Source organism: Phoenix dactylifera, chromosome 7 (assembly GCF_009389715.1).
Source record: "Phoenix dactylifera cultivar Barhee BC4 chromosome 7, palm_55x_up_171113_PBpolish2nd_filt_p, whole genome shotgun sequence".
Lineage (NCBI taxonomy): Eukaryota > Viridiplantae > Streptophyta > Magnoliopsida > Arecales > Arecaceae > Phoenix > Phoenix dactylifera.
The window spans coordinates 15,381,079-15,395,971 of NC_052398.1; the positions used below are offsets into that span (position 1 = coordinate 15,381,079).

A 14,893-nucleotide genomic window follows, 5' to 3' on the forward strand; every position below is an offset into this window, starting at 1 on the left:
AACTGGAAAAAACACTTTCAGGAGGACTAGGTTAGGCATTTCAATTTGCCACATCTATCAGATATTCTTTTTCTTTTTTAATTGAAAGGGAGGTTGAAACCACCCGTAATTTATTAATTGTCAATGAATACAAAAGCCTGGTGCTGCCAAGAGGAGGCAGCAATCAAAGAGGCTCTGTTGTGTTACAAATAGGAGGGAAAAAATAGAGTTTGGAAATATGGAAACGGAGGAGTGTAACAACCCAGGGCCTCACCCAAAATGGCTAGCCGGAAGGTATTATTTGGGTTCCTTGATCCTGTATAAGTACCCAAGATCTACCCAGCGAATAACCGATGTGAGACTAAACATACGCCCGCACGGATCCTCACATACTCCCTCCGTTTAAGCCCTGACGTCCTCGTCAGGCTAAGGGTTCATATCTATTCAAATCAAATCACAAATACCACGATTAGCCCATGGTCAGCCCCAATGGATCCGTGCTGCAATGTCCCCTAATCCACATAGGTTATGGGCCGGGTCCGCTCTGATACCATTTATAACAACCCAGGACCTCACCCAAAATGGCTAGCCGGAAGGTATTGTTTGGGTTCCTTGATCCTGTATAAGTACTCAAGATCTACCCAGCGAATAACCGATGTGGGACTAAACACACGCCCGCACGGGTCCTCACATACTCCCCCCGTTCAAGCCCTGACGTCCTCGTCAGGCTAAGGGTTCAAATCCATTCAAATCTAATCACAAACACCACGATCGGTCCGTGGTCAACCCCAATGGATCCGTGCTGCAGTGTCCCCTAGTCCACATAAGTTATGGGCCGGGTCCGCTCTGATACCATTTGTAACAACCCAGGACCTCACCCAAAATGGCTAGCCGGAAGGTATTATTTGGGTTCCTTGATCCTGTATAAGTACCCAAGATCTACCCAACGAATAACCGATGTGGGACTAAATACACGCCCGCACGGGTCCTCACATACTTCCCCCGTTCAAGCCCTGACGTCCTCGTCAGGCTAAGGGTTCAAATCCATTCAAATCAAATCACAAACACCACGATTGGCCCATGGTCAGCCCCAATGAATCCGTGCTGCAGTGTCTCCTAGTCCACATAGGTTATGGGCTGGGTCCACTCTGATACCATTTGTAACAACCCAGAACCTCACCCAAAATGGCTAGCCGGAAGGTATTGTTTGGGTTCCTTGATCCTGTATAAATACCCAAGATCTACCCAGCGAATAACCGATGAGCATACTCTTCCGGCGCCCGACCTCAAGGCATCCAACCTCAAGATGCCCGACCTCAGCGCGTCCGGTCCCAGAGCTTACAACCTTGATCTCGGCTAAGTTGAGCCCGGTCGACCTCAAGTCCAAAGAAGACCCAGTCGAAGGGAGAAGCAGACCCCCTCCACTCCACCAAAAATCAAGTTCCCCTCCTCCTCATCCGGGGTCCAATCCCGCGATCTCCGCCTCAACGACTGCCAACGATTAAATGCGCACAATCTCAACGGACCGCCAACCAGCCCAAAATCTCGTGTCGTCTATGATAACTCATTAATTCACACGATCACGTCTAATCACTACGGTAACTCATTAATTCGCACAGTCACGTCCAGTTACAGGTAACCCCTACACCCCTCTTATAAAAGGGGAGACTTCTTCCTTCCCGGAGGAGGACCTTTCACATAATCTCTCTCTTTTCTCCACAAAAAAATCCTCTCTGAGTTAAGCATCAGAGAGTCGGCGTCGGAACCCCCGGCCACCGGCTTCTTACAGGTCCCTCGGAAAGAGCTGTCCGCCGCCGCACCACCTGCCGGAGCTCCTCCTTCTCGGTCCGCGGTCACCCCCGGGTCCAATTCCAGCAACAAGTAGTATGTGCTAGCAGGACATAGTTGTACCACATGTTGATATAGGACTAGCTTGATATGTTTTATCTCAATAAACAAACATTGCCTTTGCTTTTAATCCTCGGTTTGGATGGGTCATATATTACTCGTCATCTCAAACTTTGAGTGATTAACGACTATTCCCTAATTACAACCTTGGATGAAATTTTGACATATATATATATATATATATATATATATATATATATATAGAGAGAGAGAGAGAGAGAGAGAGAGAGAGAGAGAGAGAGAGGAGGGTGGGGGTAGGCTTGGCTGCACTCTAATGAATTTTACTTAGATTAGATCAGGTCTAGATTAAAAGATGGAGGTCCTACATCGACGATCTGAGTCATTCTTGTGATCTACTTTCTGTAAATTGCCTACACACAAAAAATCATGTGATTTGGAGGCTTCTAACCTATGCATCATGTGGTCAAGAAAACGTGTATTGTTTCATATTCTTTAAGCTGTCCAATATTTTGACCCCTTGATGCATAAGCTAGAGATCTCCAAATCCCATAACTTTTGGTACGTATGCAGTTTTAAAATACTAAATCACATCTAATAACTCAAATCATTGATGTGGGCCTATCATCTGATGCAAACCTAGCCAGATTTTGGAGATCCATTAGTATGTAGCCAAGTCCATCTCTCCCTCTCTCTCTCTCTCCTCTCTATATATATATATATATATAGCTAATTTAAACTAGAGCATTCACAGAGAATTGAACTTTATTTGGTTGAGTTGTGGCTAAAGTTGTGAGCTGCAATATACTGCATATAATATTTGATTTTGGGTTGTGAGCGGCAATATACTGAGTATAATATTTGATTTTGGGTTGTAAGCCATTCTCATGTTTCCCCCTTTGATCTTCAGTAAGAGAATTTGGGAAGAAGATGGAAACTTCCAGTCGAAGGCTTTGCTTTGTGCTCTTCATCATCTTGAACATCCTCTTAAATTTCTTATCTAACTCCTTGTTTTTGTGTGGCCACTGTCTTTTTGCTTATATTTTTAATTTTTCAGCTTATCACCTCGATTTTTGACATATTTCTCTTGTTGTAACATTATTACTTTTCTGATTGGTTAGCATAAAAAGAAGGTGAAAAAAAAACAATGGAGATTTGCAAGAGGAGATGTGAATTTAGTAAGAGTGTTGCAAATGAAGAGAAATGACAAGCGATAACAGAGAAAAAAGAGATGATAATTTTATTGTAAGCCCACCATTGGTATACATGATTGTATTAGTTCACTTGTGACTCACTGTAAATTCATCAGCTTATATAATCTATACAAAACATGTTATGGCAAGCTCAAAATTATCCACTGGTCATTAATTGGGTCCTTGAAAAGTCTATGACATTCTAACTAAACCCTTCTGTAAAGAAAAGAGTTTTTCGCATACAATGCCCTAGAAAAATGCCAACATTATTGATCAATCCCTACTTTTTTTAAAATGCATATTTGCAACAGATCATGTCAATGGGAGGAACTTGAAATATTTTAGATGTTATACCTAATTTCTGTGTGCGTGCATCTGATTTAATCCAGAACTTGGATATATTTTACCCTAATTTATCTGTGTGCCCTTCCTTTTAGTGATATTTCCATTTTGCCTTTTATTGAATATAGGATCCGTTTTGGAAATGTGGAATGTCAGAGAAATTCAAATTATGGGAGGCTTAGAAGGTGTCATAGAGTCCAGGGAGAGCTTTTCTTCTTATTCTTTGTCTGGCAAAAATTGTGCTTTCTCTAATGTATGAAAATTTTGTTACTCCTTTCCAATGTGTATGGAGGAATGACCTCACCAACCATTATCATGTCCAAAGCCTGTCTATTGTTCCAAATTTGAATCTCAAATAGGTTTATTGAAGTAGTGGATATTGGAACTTAGATTTGGATAGAGAAAATTGTTATCTTAGAAGTATCTTCAAGCCTCAATATAATCCTCTTTGAAGTAAAAAACGATTCCCATCTCTGATGAGGAATCAAGAATTTGGGGTTTCAGTTCGTGAAAAGATATGAAAGATTGGTGGCTGCGTATTAGCAATCTATTTAAGAGTGCTCAGTCAAAGAAAGCCCACTTCTCATTAATGCTTGGGGTACCATGTTTTCATTTGTCATGGGACCAGATCGAGAAAACTTTTTATTTTTATCAGAGGTTGGCTTAGAGTGAATTAGATTTGTGATTGGGTTTTGATGAGGGTAAAACTATCATTTCTGGTGTAGATTGAACTAGAGTTTTCAATGAGTTTTGATGTTCTGGTTTAGGTTAACATAAATCTGTCCTAGCGAAGTCATATACATACCTAATAATGAAGTTCCTTCAGAAGCAACCTTATAATTGTATATTGTATGGGGCATTGCACAAACGACCATTAAAATGGAACCAACGTAAAAATTTACCATATTAAGAAATAATTACGAAATCACTGAAGACATGATTGGATAAGCGGCATGAGCTATAGCTTAAAACAGACATTCTTGAACACTATCAGGATTTTCTGAAAATAACTTGAAACTAATTTGAGAATCACATCATTACCATTATTTCCAAATGTTTTTCCTATATGGAGCTTTTCATTGTTTGGGATTTGCTTGCTATATCAAAGAAGTATTCACCCTTGAACTATGGCTGAGCCATGCTAAATCATACACATTCAAGCTTTGTCTGTTATTTAACTGAAAATGACCAAGCTTTTTTTGAACAAGTTGGTTCATTTCGAACCCTACATTTTCCTGTCAAGGCATGGATCATATTAGTAGATGTTATGGTAGGCTGCTAATTTGTTGTAAATCATATAAGAACTGTGTTTAATTCGTGCTTAAGTTAACTCTGAGCAAGAGTGGGGCCTGTATAAAAATCAGTGTTAGTTGGCTAGCTATGAAACAAGGACATGGATATGAGATACGAAAAGGTAGGATATAGATCTGATACAAATATGACGATAAATAAATATCACTTGTTTACATTTGTAACCATATTATTATTTGGTAGATATTGATTGTAGTTTAGTTTGTGAACAATTGCCAGTTCTGGATCTCTCCATTTTCTTTCTGTACAATTTTAGATATTGATCTTTGAATTTTTGAATTTTTTCCTATAATTGTTGTACATTTGAATTTTGATCTCCTGTTGATTTCCTTTTATTGCTCCTGCCAACGCTCTGGGGTTACAACTTCCGCCTAAAATGTTTCAGAAATGGGTCAAGGTAAACATAAATGTGCAAAGTGTCGTGATCGTATCCCAGCCAGTATGGCATCCCAGAACTTGTTGCCATTCGCATGGCAAAGACCACAAAATTAGCATCAATGGGTAATTCATCACGTGTGCATCATTTGTGCGCAATGAGAACACACCCAAGAAATAAACTTATAATGATGTTTTTTTTTATTTCAAAATTATATGCATATGAAATTATAGTTTTAATTAAATTACTCGAAAGACTAACATGGCATAATATCGATAAATTAGATTGATTTGTTGAGCATAAAATTCCGGCACAGTGCTTGAAATTGATTGTTTAAAACTGCAGTTATGCATAATAGAGTTAGTTGATTGTCTAAAATATGCAATCCAAAGAAATGTGAATCCTTCTTTCACGTGAAGGAATACAACAACGAACTGAGTATAAAGTTCCAGTAGTTTCAAAATTCAGCAAGATAAGAGATTGCTTTCATCACTTCATCCATCAGAAGCCTCTTCACAACTCATCAGCATGTGTAGTAACGTGGGTTGGGTATTTCCACAGCATATCAAACCATGTGCGTTGCCCATCCGTGACTTCTTTCATAACCGAGGCCACCTCCTCAATGCTTACACGGATCTGTTCCTTGCTGTCCTCTCACGAATGGTCACACTAGTAGTCGAATCGACAGTTATGGCGAAGGGGACACCAAGCTCATCCGTCCTGGCATAACGTTTCCCTATTGACGTGCCTGCAAAAAACACCAACAAAATCATAATTTATAAGCAGCTCAGTCTGATGCTGAATCATATGAACCATTAATCCACCAATGTGGATTTAAAAGCTACTGTTTCTGTATAGTGTTCTAGTTAAATAGACTTATATATTCATCGCATCAGCACAATCACAACAATCAGTATATTTAAATGTCATGCAATCATCTACTAAATTGTCGATCCACAAACCAAGTTCTAGCTGTCTAAAAGTAAGTTGATGATAAAACATTTGAGAAACTTAACAGTAGAATTAATAGGCAAAAAAAAAAGACCATTTTAGAATCCATGGGAAGAGAAGTAACATTACCCGCCACAACCTATAAAATAATGGCATTTCAGAATTATGACTAAGACCAGAGTTCAGTTAATTATCAGATGCTGATATTTTACAGGCATACCTGTAACATCTAATTTATGTGACACCCGAGCCGCCGTTAGTGATTTAGATATGAGTTTGGCCCCTTCATCAAACTGCTGAGACTTGATTAATGGGAAAACGGTGCACTTAATAGGAGCCACTAGAGGAGGGAAGCGGAACACATTCAACTGTTCATCCTCTGATTTCTTTGTCTTATATAGAAAGAATGCTCAAAGAGACAGTAGATTATTCGTCCAATTCCAAAAGATGGTTCGATAACAGAGGGGGTAAAAACCCTTTGATGTTCCTTCTTTCTTTCCATACTGATGGATACCATGCTTTTTTTTATACGTACAGATTTTCCAAGTGTACAGACTTGGAAGTCCACCTCTCCTTTATCATCCAACGCTTCTTTCATTTCCCAGTGCTTCTTTTTCACTCATGGCCTATCCAAAGAGCTTGTTAGAAGCTACAAATGAAAAGGCAAGTAATTAGCAGCATGGAATCTGTGCAAAGGTTACCTCCAATGCTTCAACCACATTCTTTGGTTACCCTTAAATGCAAGACCTAGTTCTCTTTTTGATGGGGTAATAACCAGCTTCTGAAATTTATTTAAAAAATCAACAATAAGCAAGTAGAAAATAGGAATGTCAGTATCTTCTGGACAATCGATAGAAAAAGTGCAACATAACTTCTGCAGCAAAGTATGGAGGTCAGTGATTTGCCATTCGACATGTGGAATTAGACATAAAAAAAGTGGAAAAGAAAATCCTACCTCCACCTCTCTAGGTTCTGAGAACTTCTCATGAGCAACCAGAGGGACACCACTTTTCTCCTGTTGAACAGCATAATAAAATCATCATACTTCAGCATCAATCTACGAACCTTTAATCAGCCGATAGATAAAAACTTGAATAAATAGTCGACAAGAAGAGCTTTAGCGAAAAGCTCTGGCAAAAGAATGGCAGGCATAAGCATAAGAGGATTGTCTTTCTATGCAACTAAAAGTAAACAATAGCTAAGATGGGTCTCTAAGATAAGGCTGTCCAAGACATGAAAATAACAATCAACTTTTGAAAAGAGGCACAAAGCCATGAGCTTGTGATGTTCTAAAGAAGCAAATCTGAAGGCCATTTACATATGAACCAAACTAGTAAGAAAATTGCAAACTAGTGTAAAAAGGGCACCTATTATATATTGGATAACAGAAGGTTTGGTTTCTTATTCGACATTGTTTTCCATTTACTCTTCATAGGTATGGGCAGTTTCTGATGAAGACCAACCCAACACCTGACCCAACTTGCCCAAAATAAACAGGTTTGGTTTCCAGCCCCAGATCCAACAGGTTAACAGAGGTTGAGCAAGCCCTTGAAACACAGTTGTGGATGTTCATAGTTAAGAGAAAAAACAAAAACTACTGAAGAGAAAGTGGAGTAGACACCTCTCCTCAAGATTTATCATATTTTCTTCAACAGTTTAATTTCCTCTCCTCACTCTCAATGCCACACCCTAGACACCTCTTCTTGACCTATCTCGTTTCAATTATAAGATATATAACTAACAAGTGAAGTCTAATAGCAAAGTCAGGTCCAGGTCCCATAATAAATGAGTTGGTATGGGTTTATACTTTTCAAATGTTGTGGGTTGTATGGGCTAAGAGTTTTGATGACGATCCAAATTCAATCCAATCACAATTCAACCAGACCCAATGCATTGCTAACTAGTCCTCTCACTTCTTTAGAAGAAGAATAGTTTTGTAAGAGGCGCATAAGATTATAATTTGTCACAATCAGAACTCATCACGGCACTCTTAAGTGCAAACAGGTCTTGATTACGTACCGAATGAGCTCGTAAATCATAAGCAGATCTATCAGCAATCCCAACACATTCAATCCAGCCATAGGAGCATTCTATTTCCGCATCCCAACAGTCTGCAGCATAGTGAGCCATCTCATTTGGCAGATGCTGCCTGAAGCGCAATCTATCTTTGTCAATTCCCAGACTAGTCAAGAAAAGATACACCCGTCCTATGAAGTAACCAAGTGTCTCATTATTGATTGTTCCCTATACAAAGAAATTAAAACAATGTTTAAAAGAAACTAAACCAAATGAAGAATAGGGGTGTCAAAATAAAATAAAGGTAAAGGAAGAAATGATCAGCACAAAGTTGATAATAAGGAAGCCAAAGAAACCAACCTCTGAAACAGCTTCACCAAGGATCATTGACTTGGCTGATTTCCCAGATAGTTGCTCCTCCCTAGGGAACATCAAAAACTCCAGGTTGGCAACATCAACAAACTTTGGGTGGGATTTGTCCTCAGGATCCACAAAGTGCTCAATCTCAGCTAGTGTGAACTCACGGACTCTTAAAAGACCTTGACGAGGTGAAATCTACTCATCATAGAAAATAAGTTATGTCAGGCCGACAGTTGAACATAAAACAGAGGCTGTAAGTCTGTAACACAAAAAAGAAATATAGGAGACAGTACGCTCATGGTTTCTACTAGCATAACTTTTGAATTAAGAGAACAGCATCAAATATATTTAACTATTCACCCAAATTATTGCATTTATATTTCTTCAACTGAAGAAAGCACAAAATCATCTCATAATCAGACAAAATATCAAAAATCAATATGGGAGAAACAAGATCTGGTGAATAATAAAGTGAAGCCTTGCCACAAACAAAAAATAACTCACTTTTCCAATGTTACAGAGGGAACATGTCTATTTTAGAAAAAGAGGAAACAGTGCAATCATTCATTCAGTTCTTTAAACTGGCAGTTTTATCACCAGAAAGGAGATAAAAATGCACAAATTTTCAACCAACCCTCAACTAGTTCAGTAAAATTTCATAGCAATTGTTTACGCCAAGAACATTTTTTGTGGGAAGCTTAAATCAAGAACTGGGTTGGTTTGTGATCAAAACTCAGTTGCCTACTACATTAACAACGTGCTCCATAACAAAGTGAGCACAACATGTGCCATTTGATCTAAATATTTTTGCCTCATAATTCAGTAGTGTACCTCTTCCATACTATCAAGTAGTCAATTTTTTCCCAACCATTTACAAACATTGCTGTTTTCCTGTACTGCTTCTTCCAGCTGTGCAGCAGCAATATCACAAGTACGAAAAATTAAGAAATGAAGAACCCCAGAGAAAAATTCTTGCAATTAAAAATTCATAGAACAAGAATGTTTCTACGGATGATATGTTTACGAAGATATGGCAAATGGTGAACCTTCAAAACTGCAATAGAAGGTGCACCATATCATCTTTTGAAAACCCATTTTTTGAAAAGAACCATTTTGGGGGGCTTACGCGATACGCACGAAGATTGGATTGCCAGAATCACGAGTCTTATATATAGTGTTACGATCACCTCATATTGATAAAAGGTCCGGAGAACAATTTGAAATGGAAATCAAGAAACAATTTTTAGTCTCATCGAGAACGTTTAAAGCAATGATGATCCAACACTAGAGCAACTTCCAAACAATCAAGAGATGAATCGCAATCTCCCAAGGGTTGTGACCATATTGCAGCATTTCGACAATCTATTTCTTGTTGATTTTGTCGATTGATGAGAGAATACCATCAATCAGATGATCAAAAGCTTTATGGTTGAAGATCCAAAGGCACCCAAACAACCAGTTGAGGAGACAATTGCAAGAAAAATTTATATTAGTTTCCATCATCGAGTCTTGGAGATGCAGAGATGGATCAAAAGTGTCAAAGCAACATCAAGATCTCGAGCATGAGATCCATGCAGTGCAAACGAATCATAAAGTCAAGGGCCTAGATCATGCGGCAATTTTTTCCATTATGATGATCTAAACCCTCATCGAACTACTTGGAGCATCAATGGACATATTGGAGCATCAAAATTATTTGATGGTCCAAAATTAATCGTGCATCAAGTTTCTATTTGTTTAACATTTAATTACAAAAATGGATATGAGATTAAATTGGCCCTTAAATTACTTGACCTACAAGTTAATTGGGTTCCAAGTTACAAGTTTTGTAATATATGTGGTTGGTGGGTCCTTGCATGTCTTTTTTATTAGGTTGCTTCATCCCCAAGCCACATAGTGCATCGGCAAACGAAAGGGTGGTCATGAGTTGTATTGTATGAGTTTGTGAAAGTGATTTCTCTCCTCCCTCTCTCACCCTGCCTCTAGTGTTTTCTATTCCCCTCTCCCTCTTCATCTCTCAACTCCTTTACTTCGCATGTCTTTCCCTATCTTTAAAAACCTGTGAATATATGTATTAGTGCCTGAATTAAACTTCAAGTCAACATCAAACCTTCTCCTTTAATCCTAAAACCCCTAGAAACTTTTTTGTAACAACAAACACTATCCCTAAACCCTAGGATGGACCTAGAAAGCTTCCCACTTTCCTTCAATCCATTAAAGTGTTCACTTCTGCCCCATTTTCTGCAATAGAACAGCAAGGCAACAAATCACTGAATTGAACTCATCTCATGAAAGGGGAATTCATTTAAAATGATATTAGTTATAAAAGCATCGTGCCAATCAAATAGCACCCTTCAAGCCACATTTTCACCCAAGATTTTAAGTTTCTACCAGAATGGATTGCTTTAGGCCAAGATCAAATTGAAACTGACCTCCAACTTTCCATTTTCAGTCAGCTTCAGTGGTTCTGCCTGATGTTGGCCAAAACTAAAGATAGCTATAGATTTTTTTTTAAAAGTTTTATATTAGTTTTTCCAATAATAGAAGGGTCATTTTTATTTAACTAATTATATAGGCTATATAACATCAATTTTCAATATTTTTTTCTTTTCTTCCTTGAGTTAAAAGAGATATAATAAATTTAACCCTTGATAGATTAAAACATCCAAGAAATTCTTATTATATTACTAAATCTAAGGCCCAATCCAACAAAATTGAGCATGTCTGTCATTGAAGGAAACAATTAGGTCTATATAATTCAAGGCATACTCTATAAACAATTGGAGCATGCAATCCCAAGTGATCCATTATCAATAGCTTAAGTAGAATTATATAAAATTCTTGCTTTGACCCATGTTCAACCAGCCAAATTAGCACCTCCATTGCATAAATCAAAGAGGAACACGGAATGTGGGAGTGACAACAAGAGAAAGAACCGTGGTCAAAGGAGAGGGAAAAGAGTACCATCCACATGATGTCCCAGTTTTTTGTCCCAAATTTGTGTATGAACCAAAAAACTTTATATATTTGCATCAACATATGCATATTGAATGATTATCAAATTTTAGATCAAGCATAAGATGTCCATAGACAGGTTGAGCTTAACTAAGGCAAGCATTCTCCCATCTACATAGCATTGGCTTTGAGGAATCAAGGTATGATCCATCAAAATTTGATAACCAAATGCCATCTCTATATTGATTTTATCAATTCAACTTGAGGCGAGAGTCATTCTACCAAAAATAACTAAAAGGCCACATGGCTATGGAATTCAGGAGCCATGTAAATCGAGAGGCAGCCTCTAAGGTTCTACAAGACTTGGAAAGAGAATGGAATAAAATAGGACTTTGACATGGTTTAATTTGAATTTTCAATGTTGTGCTTGCAGACTCATTTCATAACAACTAAATCTTTTATATGATACAAAACAAATTAGCCTAGTCCTATAGGTTAACTGCGCTGAAGCCATATTTTGTATCTAATTAGGTTAAGCCAACATCTTAACTATCCCAAATTCCCAATTCATGTTAAGTCTTTCTGCATGCTATGGTTCAAGTCAATAATTTGATTGGATGAGGCCCTCAAATTCATGGTATCAACTCGCATTAAGTTCACATACGCCAATACTAGGACCTGAGCAAACAGCAATGAAAGAGTTATCTTTCTTTAACTTGGGATGCTCAGCCCATAGAATAGACAAATCAATTAGATGAGACCTAGTATGCGATCAAGCATTAAAGGAAATGCATCCACTTTCTCTTAGCAAAAAGAAAAGAAATACATCCACCAAGAATCATGGTTCATGCATGTGTACTAAAACACCAACTTTTAACACATAAAATCAATAACAAGATAATGCAACTCAGATCTTCATTACACACGGCAGTTTTGCACGATGTGATCTTCTATGCCTCAAGGCACAATTTTATACCCACAGTAAAGGAAGAAAATGGAAGCAAACAAACCTCGTTTCTAAATGCCTGCCCAATCTGAGCTGCTGCAAATGGAAGCATGTTTCCATTGTAATAGTAGAGGTCCTTAAAATTCACAAAGATACCCTGTGCTGTTTCTGGCCTCATATACCTACAATCCACAGATAATCGAACAGCAACTAAATACCAGACACCAATCGCTGCTAATTAAGTACATACCATGTGCAAATTATCTCACCCAGGAAGCATGCCAGATGGGCCAATCGAAGTCTGAAACATGAGATTGAAGGGGTATGGATCAGAGATGTGGTTCCCGGTATCAGGCGATCTGATATCATACTCCTTCAGCTTCGCCCCTAGCTCTTCAGAAGAAAGATCGTCCAACACCGAGATGACATGCTTGAACTCTGCAGCCTTATCAGGCGACAATGTGAGGTCCTTCTCGAGCTTCCCCTTGCAATAGTCCTTGAGTAAGTGATCGGCACGGTAGCACGTCCCAGTCTTCTCATCCTTCACCATCAGGTCAGTGAATTTATCCACATGACCAGATGCCTTCAAGACTATCTCTGGCGTGACACAGGGACAATCCACCTCCAACATGTTCTCCTCCAAAACAAAGTGCTAAAAAAACAGATTAAACATATTATTGTAGCATTCTGTGTACTATCAGTTATGTTTTGCCTTCAAAATAAAACATTGTTAAAACATATAATTAAGCATTCGATCCATGAGAAATAATATGCTCTTTTCAAAATTAAACAGCATATAGCGAACAACTCAGCATTCAAACTACGAGGAAAAAGATCAGCGAGCAGTATATACTAGCAAGAAGAGTCAAATGTAATGATAAATTCCCAAACAATGATCACCATTGTCGCTGAATGTAAGAGTTTAAATATCGTTGCAAGCTTCGACTGATGCAATATTAAATATAAAGAAAAAAAAATCTAATTATCAGGTACTAGTTATAGAAATTTGTTTAGAAGTTAAGTATCGCCTCTAAGCATTTTAGACATGGGAGGAACTTTTTTTCTCATTTGTGGGTTAAAATCCCAAGAAATTAGTTTAACGTAACCGCAACGATTCCATAGGGCAACAAGACGTCCTGAAATTTATCTATTTCTTACAGAATCGCTCCACTAAAAAATCTTAGTAGAACTGGATCGGATCGACTAGCTGGAGCTTCCTTCTCCAAAGTACTATTGTGTAAAAGCTCTGCTACTCAACAGGCTAAGGTTTTGACGGCGTTACCTGGCGCCAAAAGGCAAGGACATTGGACTTGACGGCGCACCCAGGGGGGCCGTAGTCGTAGAGGCCGGCGACGCCGCGGTAGATCTTGAAGGAGGGGATGTAGAAGAGCCTCCTCTCGAGCGTGTTCGCAACGGCCTGCCGGAACGCCTCCTTGCTGCTGCCGTCGCTGTTGCTGCTGACGGCGGACTGGAGTCGCTTCGCGGCAGCGCCCTGCTCGACCTTGAGGGCCTTGAGGACTTCGACGGCGGCATCGATCTCGTCCTTGGAGACGCTGGGGCGGGCCTTGAGGGCCCGGACGGCCTCGGACTGGGCGTCGACGGCGGTCTGCTTCTCGGCGAGGGCCCGCCGGAGGGATTCCTCGGTGGCGGCCATGGGCGAGGGGCTCGGCGCGGCGGAGAGGGCGGAGACGAGGCGGCGGCGGAGGACGAGGGGGAGGAGGGTTTTGGATGGGGTTAGGGATCTGGTGGAGAACGATAGAGTGCGGAAGCGCATAAAGGGAGAGGAGAGACTTTAGTGGAAAAAATCTTCACCCCAACATTAGATCTTTTTTGTGGTTTTTTGAGTGGACCATTGGACTCTTGCGGGGCATTCAGACTCAGTGGGCTCGGCTGCAAGCCAAGAAGACCTAGAACCGCGACCAAAGCTAGCGTCTACTTTTTATACGTAATTGAACTTGCTCCATCTTAAATCATTGCAACTGACTCAGTTTGCTTGTTATTTGTTTTCATTATCAAAATAAACATAGGTTGAGCTGCAAGGATGTGAGATTTTTCAATGAGAATTATTTTATTATATTACTATAATATTACTAATGATGTATAATTACTTTATATTATATTTTATAATTTGTATTGATGATAATATAATGTTACTTGTATAATAATTTTGTAATATAAAATAATATTATTGTTTTCCTTATCAACACAATTACACCATATTATAAGATATATAATGTTTTAAACATATATTCAATGTCAAACTGTTTGTAAACTGATATATGATATTTGTTTTATTGTTAGATTTATTTATTATCTTGTCATATATTCGTGATATATAGCAAAAATAAAATTACTTTAATGTTTTTTCTTAAATACTAATATTTAGTTATAAATAATCAGATCACAAATGACTTGTATCCATCCACCAATGTGTAAAAACATATTTTAAATCTCAATCGATGAATAACCAAAAGTCATGAATATAATAACTTGGATTCAATAGAATTTAGAATCAATTTACATTACGATGCTAAAGCAGCCTTGAGGAAGAGGGCTGGGCCAAAAAATAAGGTGAATCATGAATATCTTCCTTTGGAA

The 14,893-nt window shown here is 38.6% G+C and overlaps 1 protein-coding gene across 1 annotated transcript; it reads right to left on the minus strand.

Annotated features, from left to right (window-relative positions):
* Nucleotides 1–5,383: 5,383 nt before the first annotated feature.
* LOC103699697 (glycine--tRNA ligase, mitochondrial 1-like) lies at nt 5,384–14,097 on the minus strand. Its single transcript, XM_039128392.1, is given in 13 exon segments — nt 5,384–5,720; nt 5,723–5,815; nt 6,239–6,409; nt 6,412–6,619; nt 6,621–6,644; nt 6,720–6,745; nt 6,748–6,799; nt 6,974–7,033; nt 8,038–8,262; nt 8,395–8,589; nt 12,360–12,477; nt 12,565–12,947; nt 13,578–14,097. Coding segments are annotated over 13 exon segments (2,187 nt in total). The 5' UTR covers nt 14,070–14,097; the 3' UTR covers nt 5,384–5,580.
* Between the last annotated feature and the right edge of the window lie 796 nt (nt 14,098–14,893).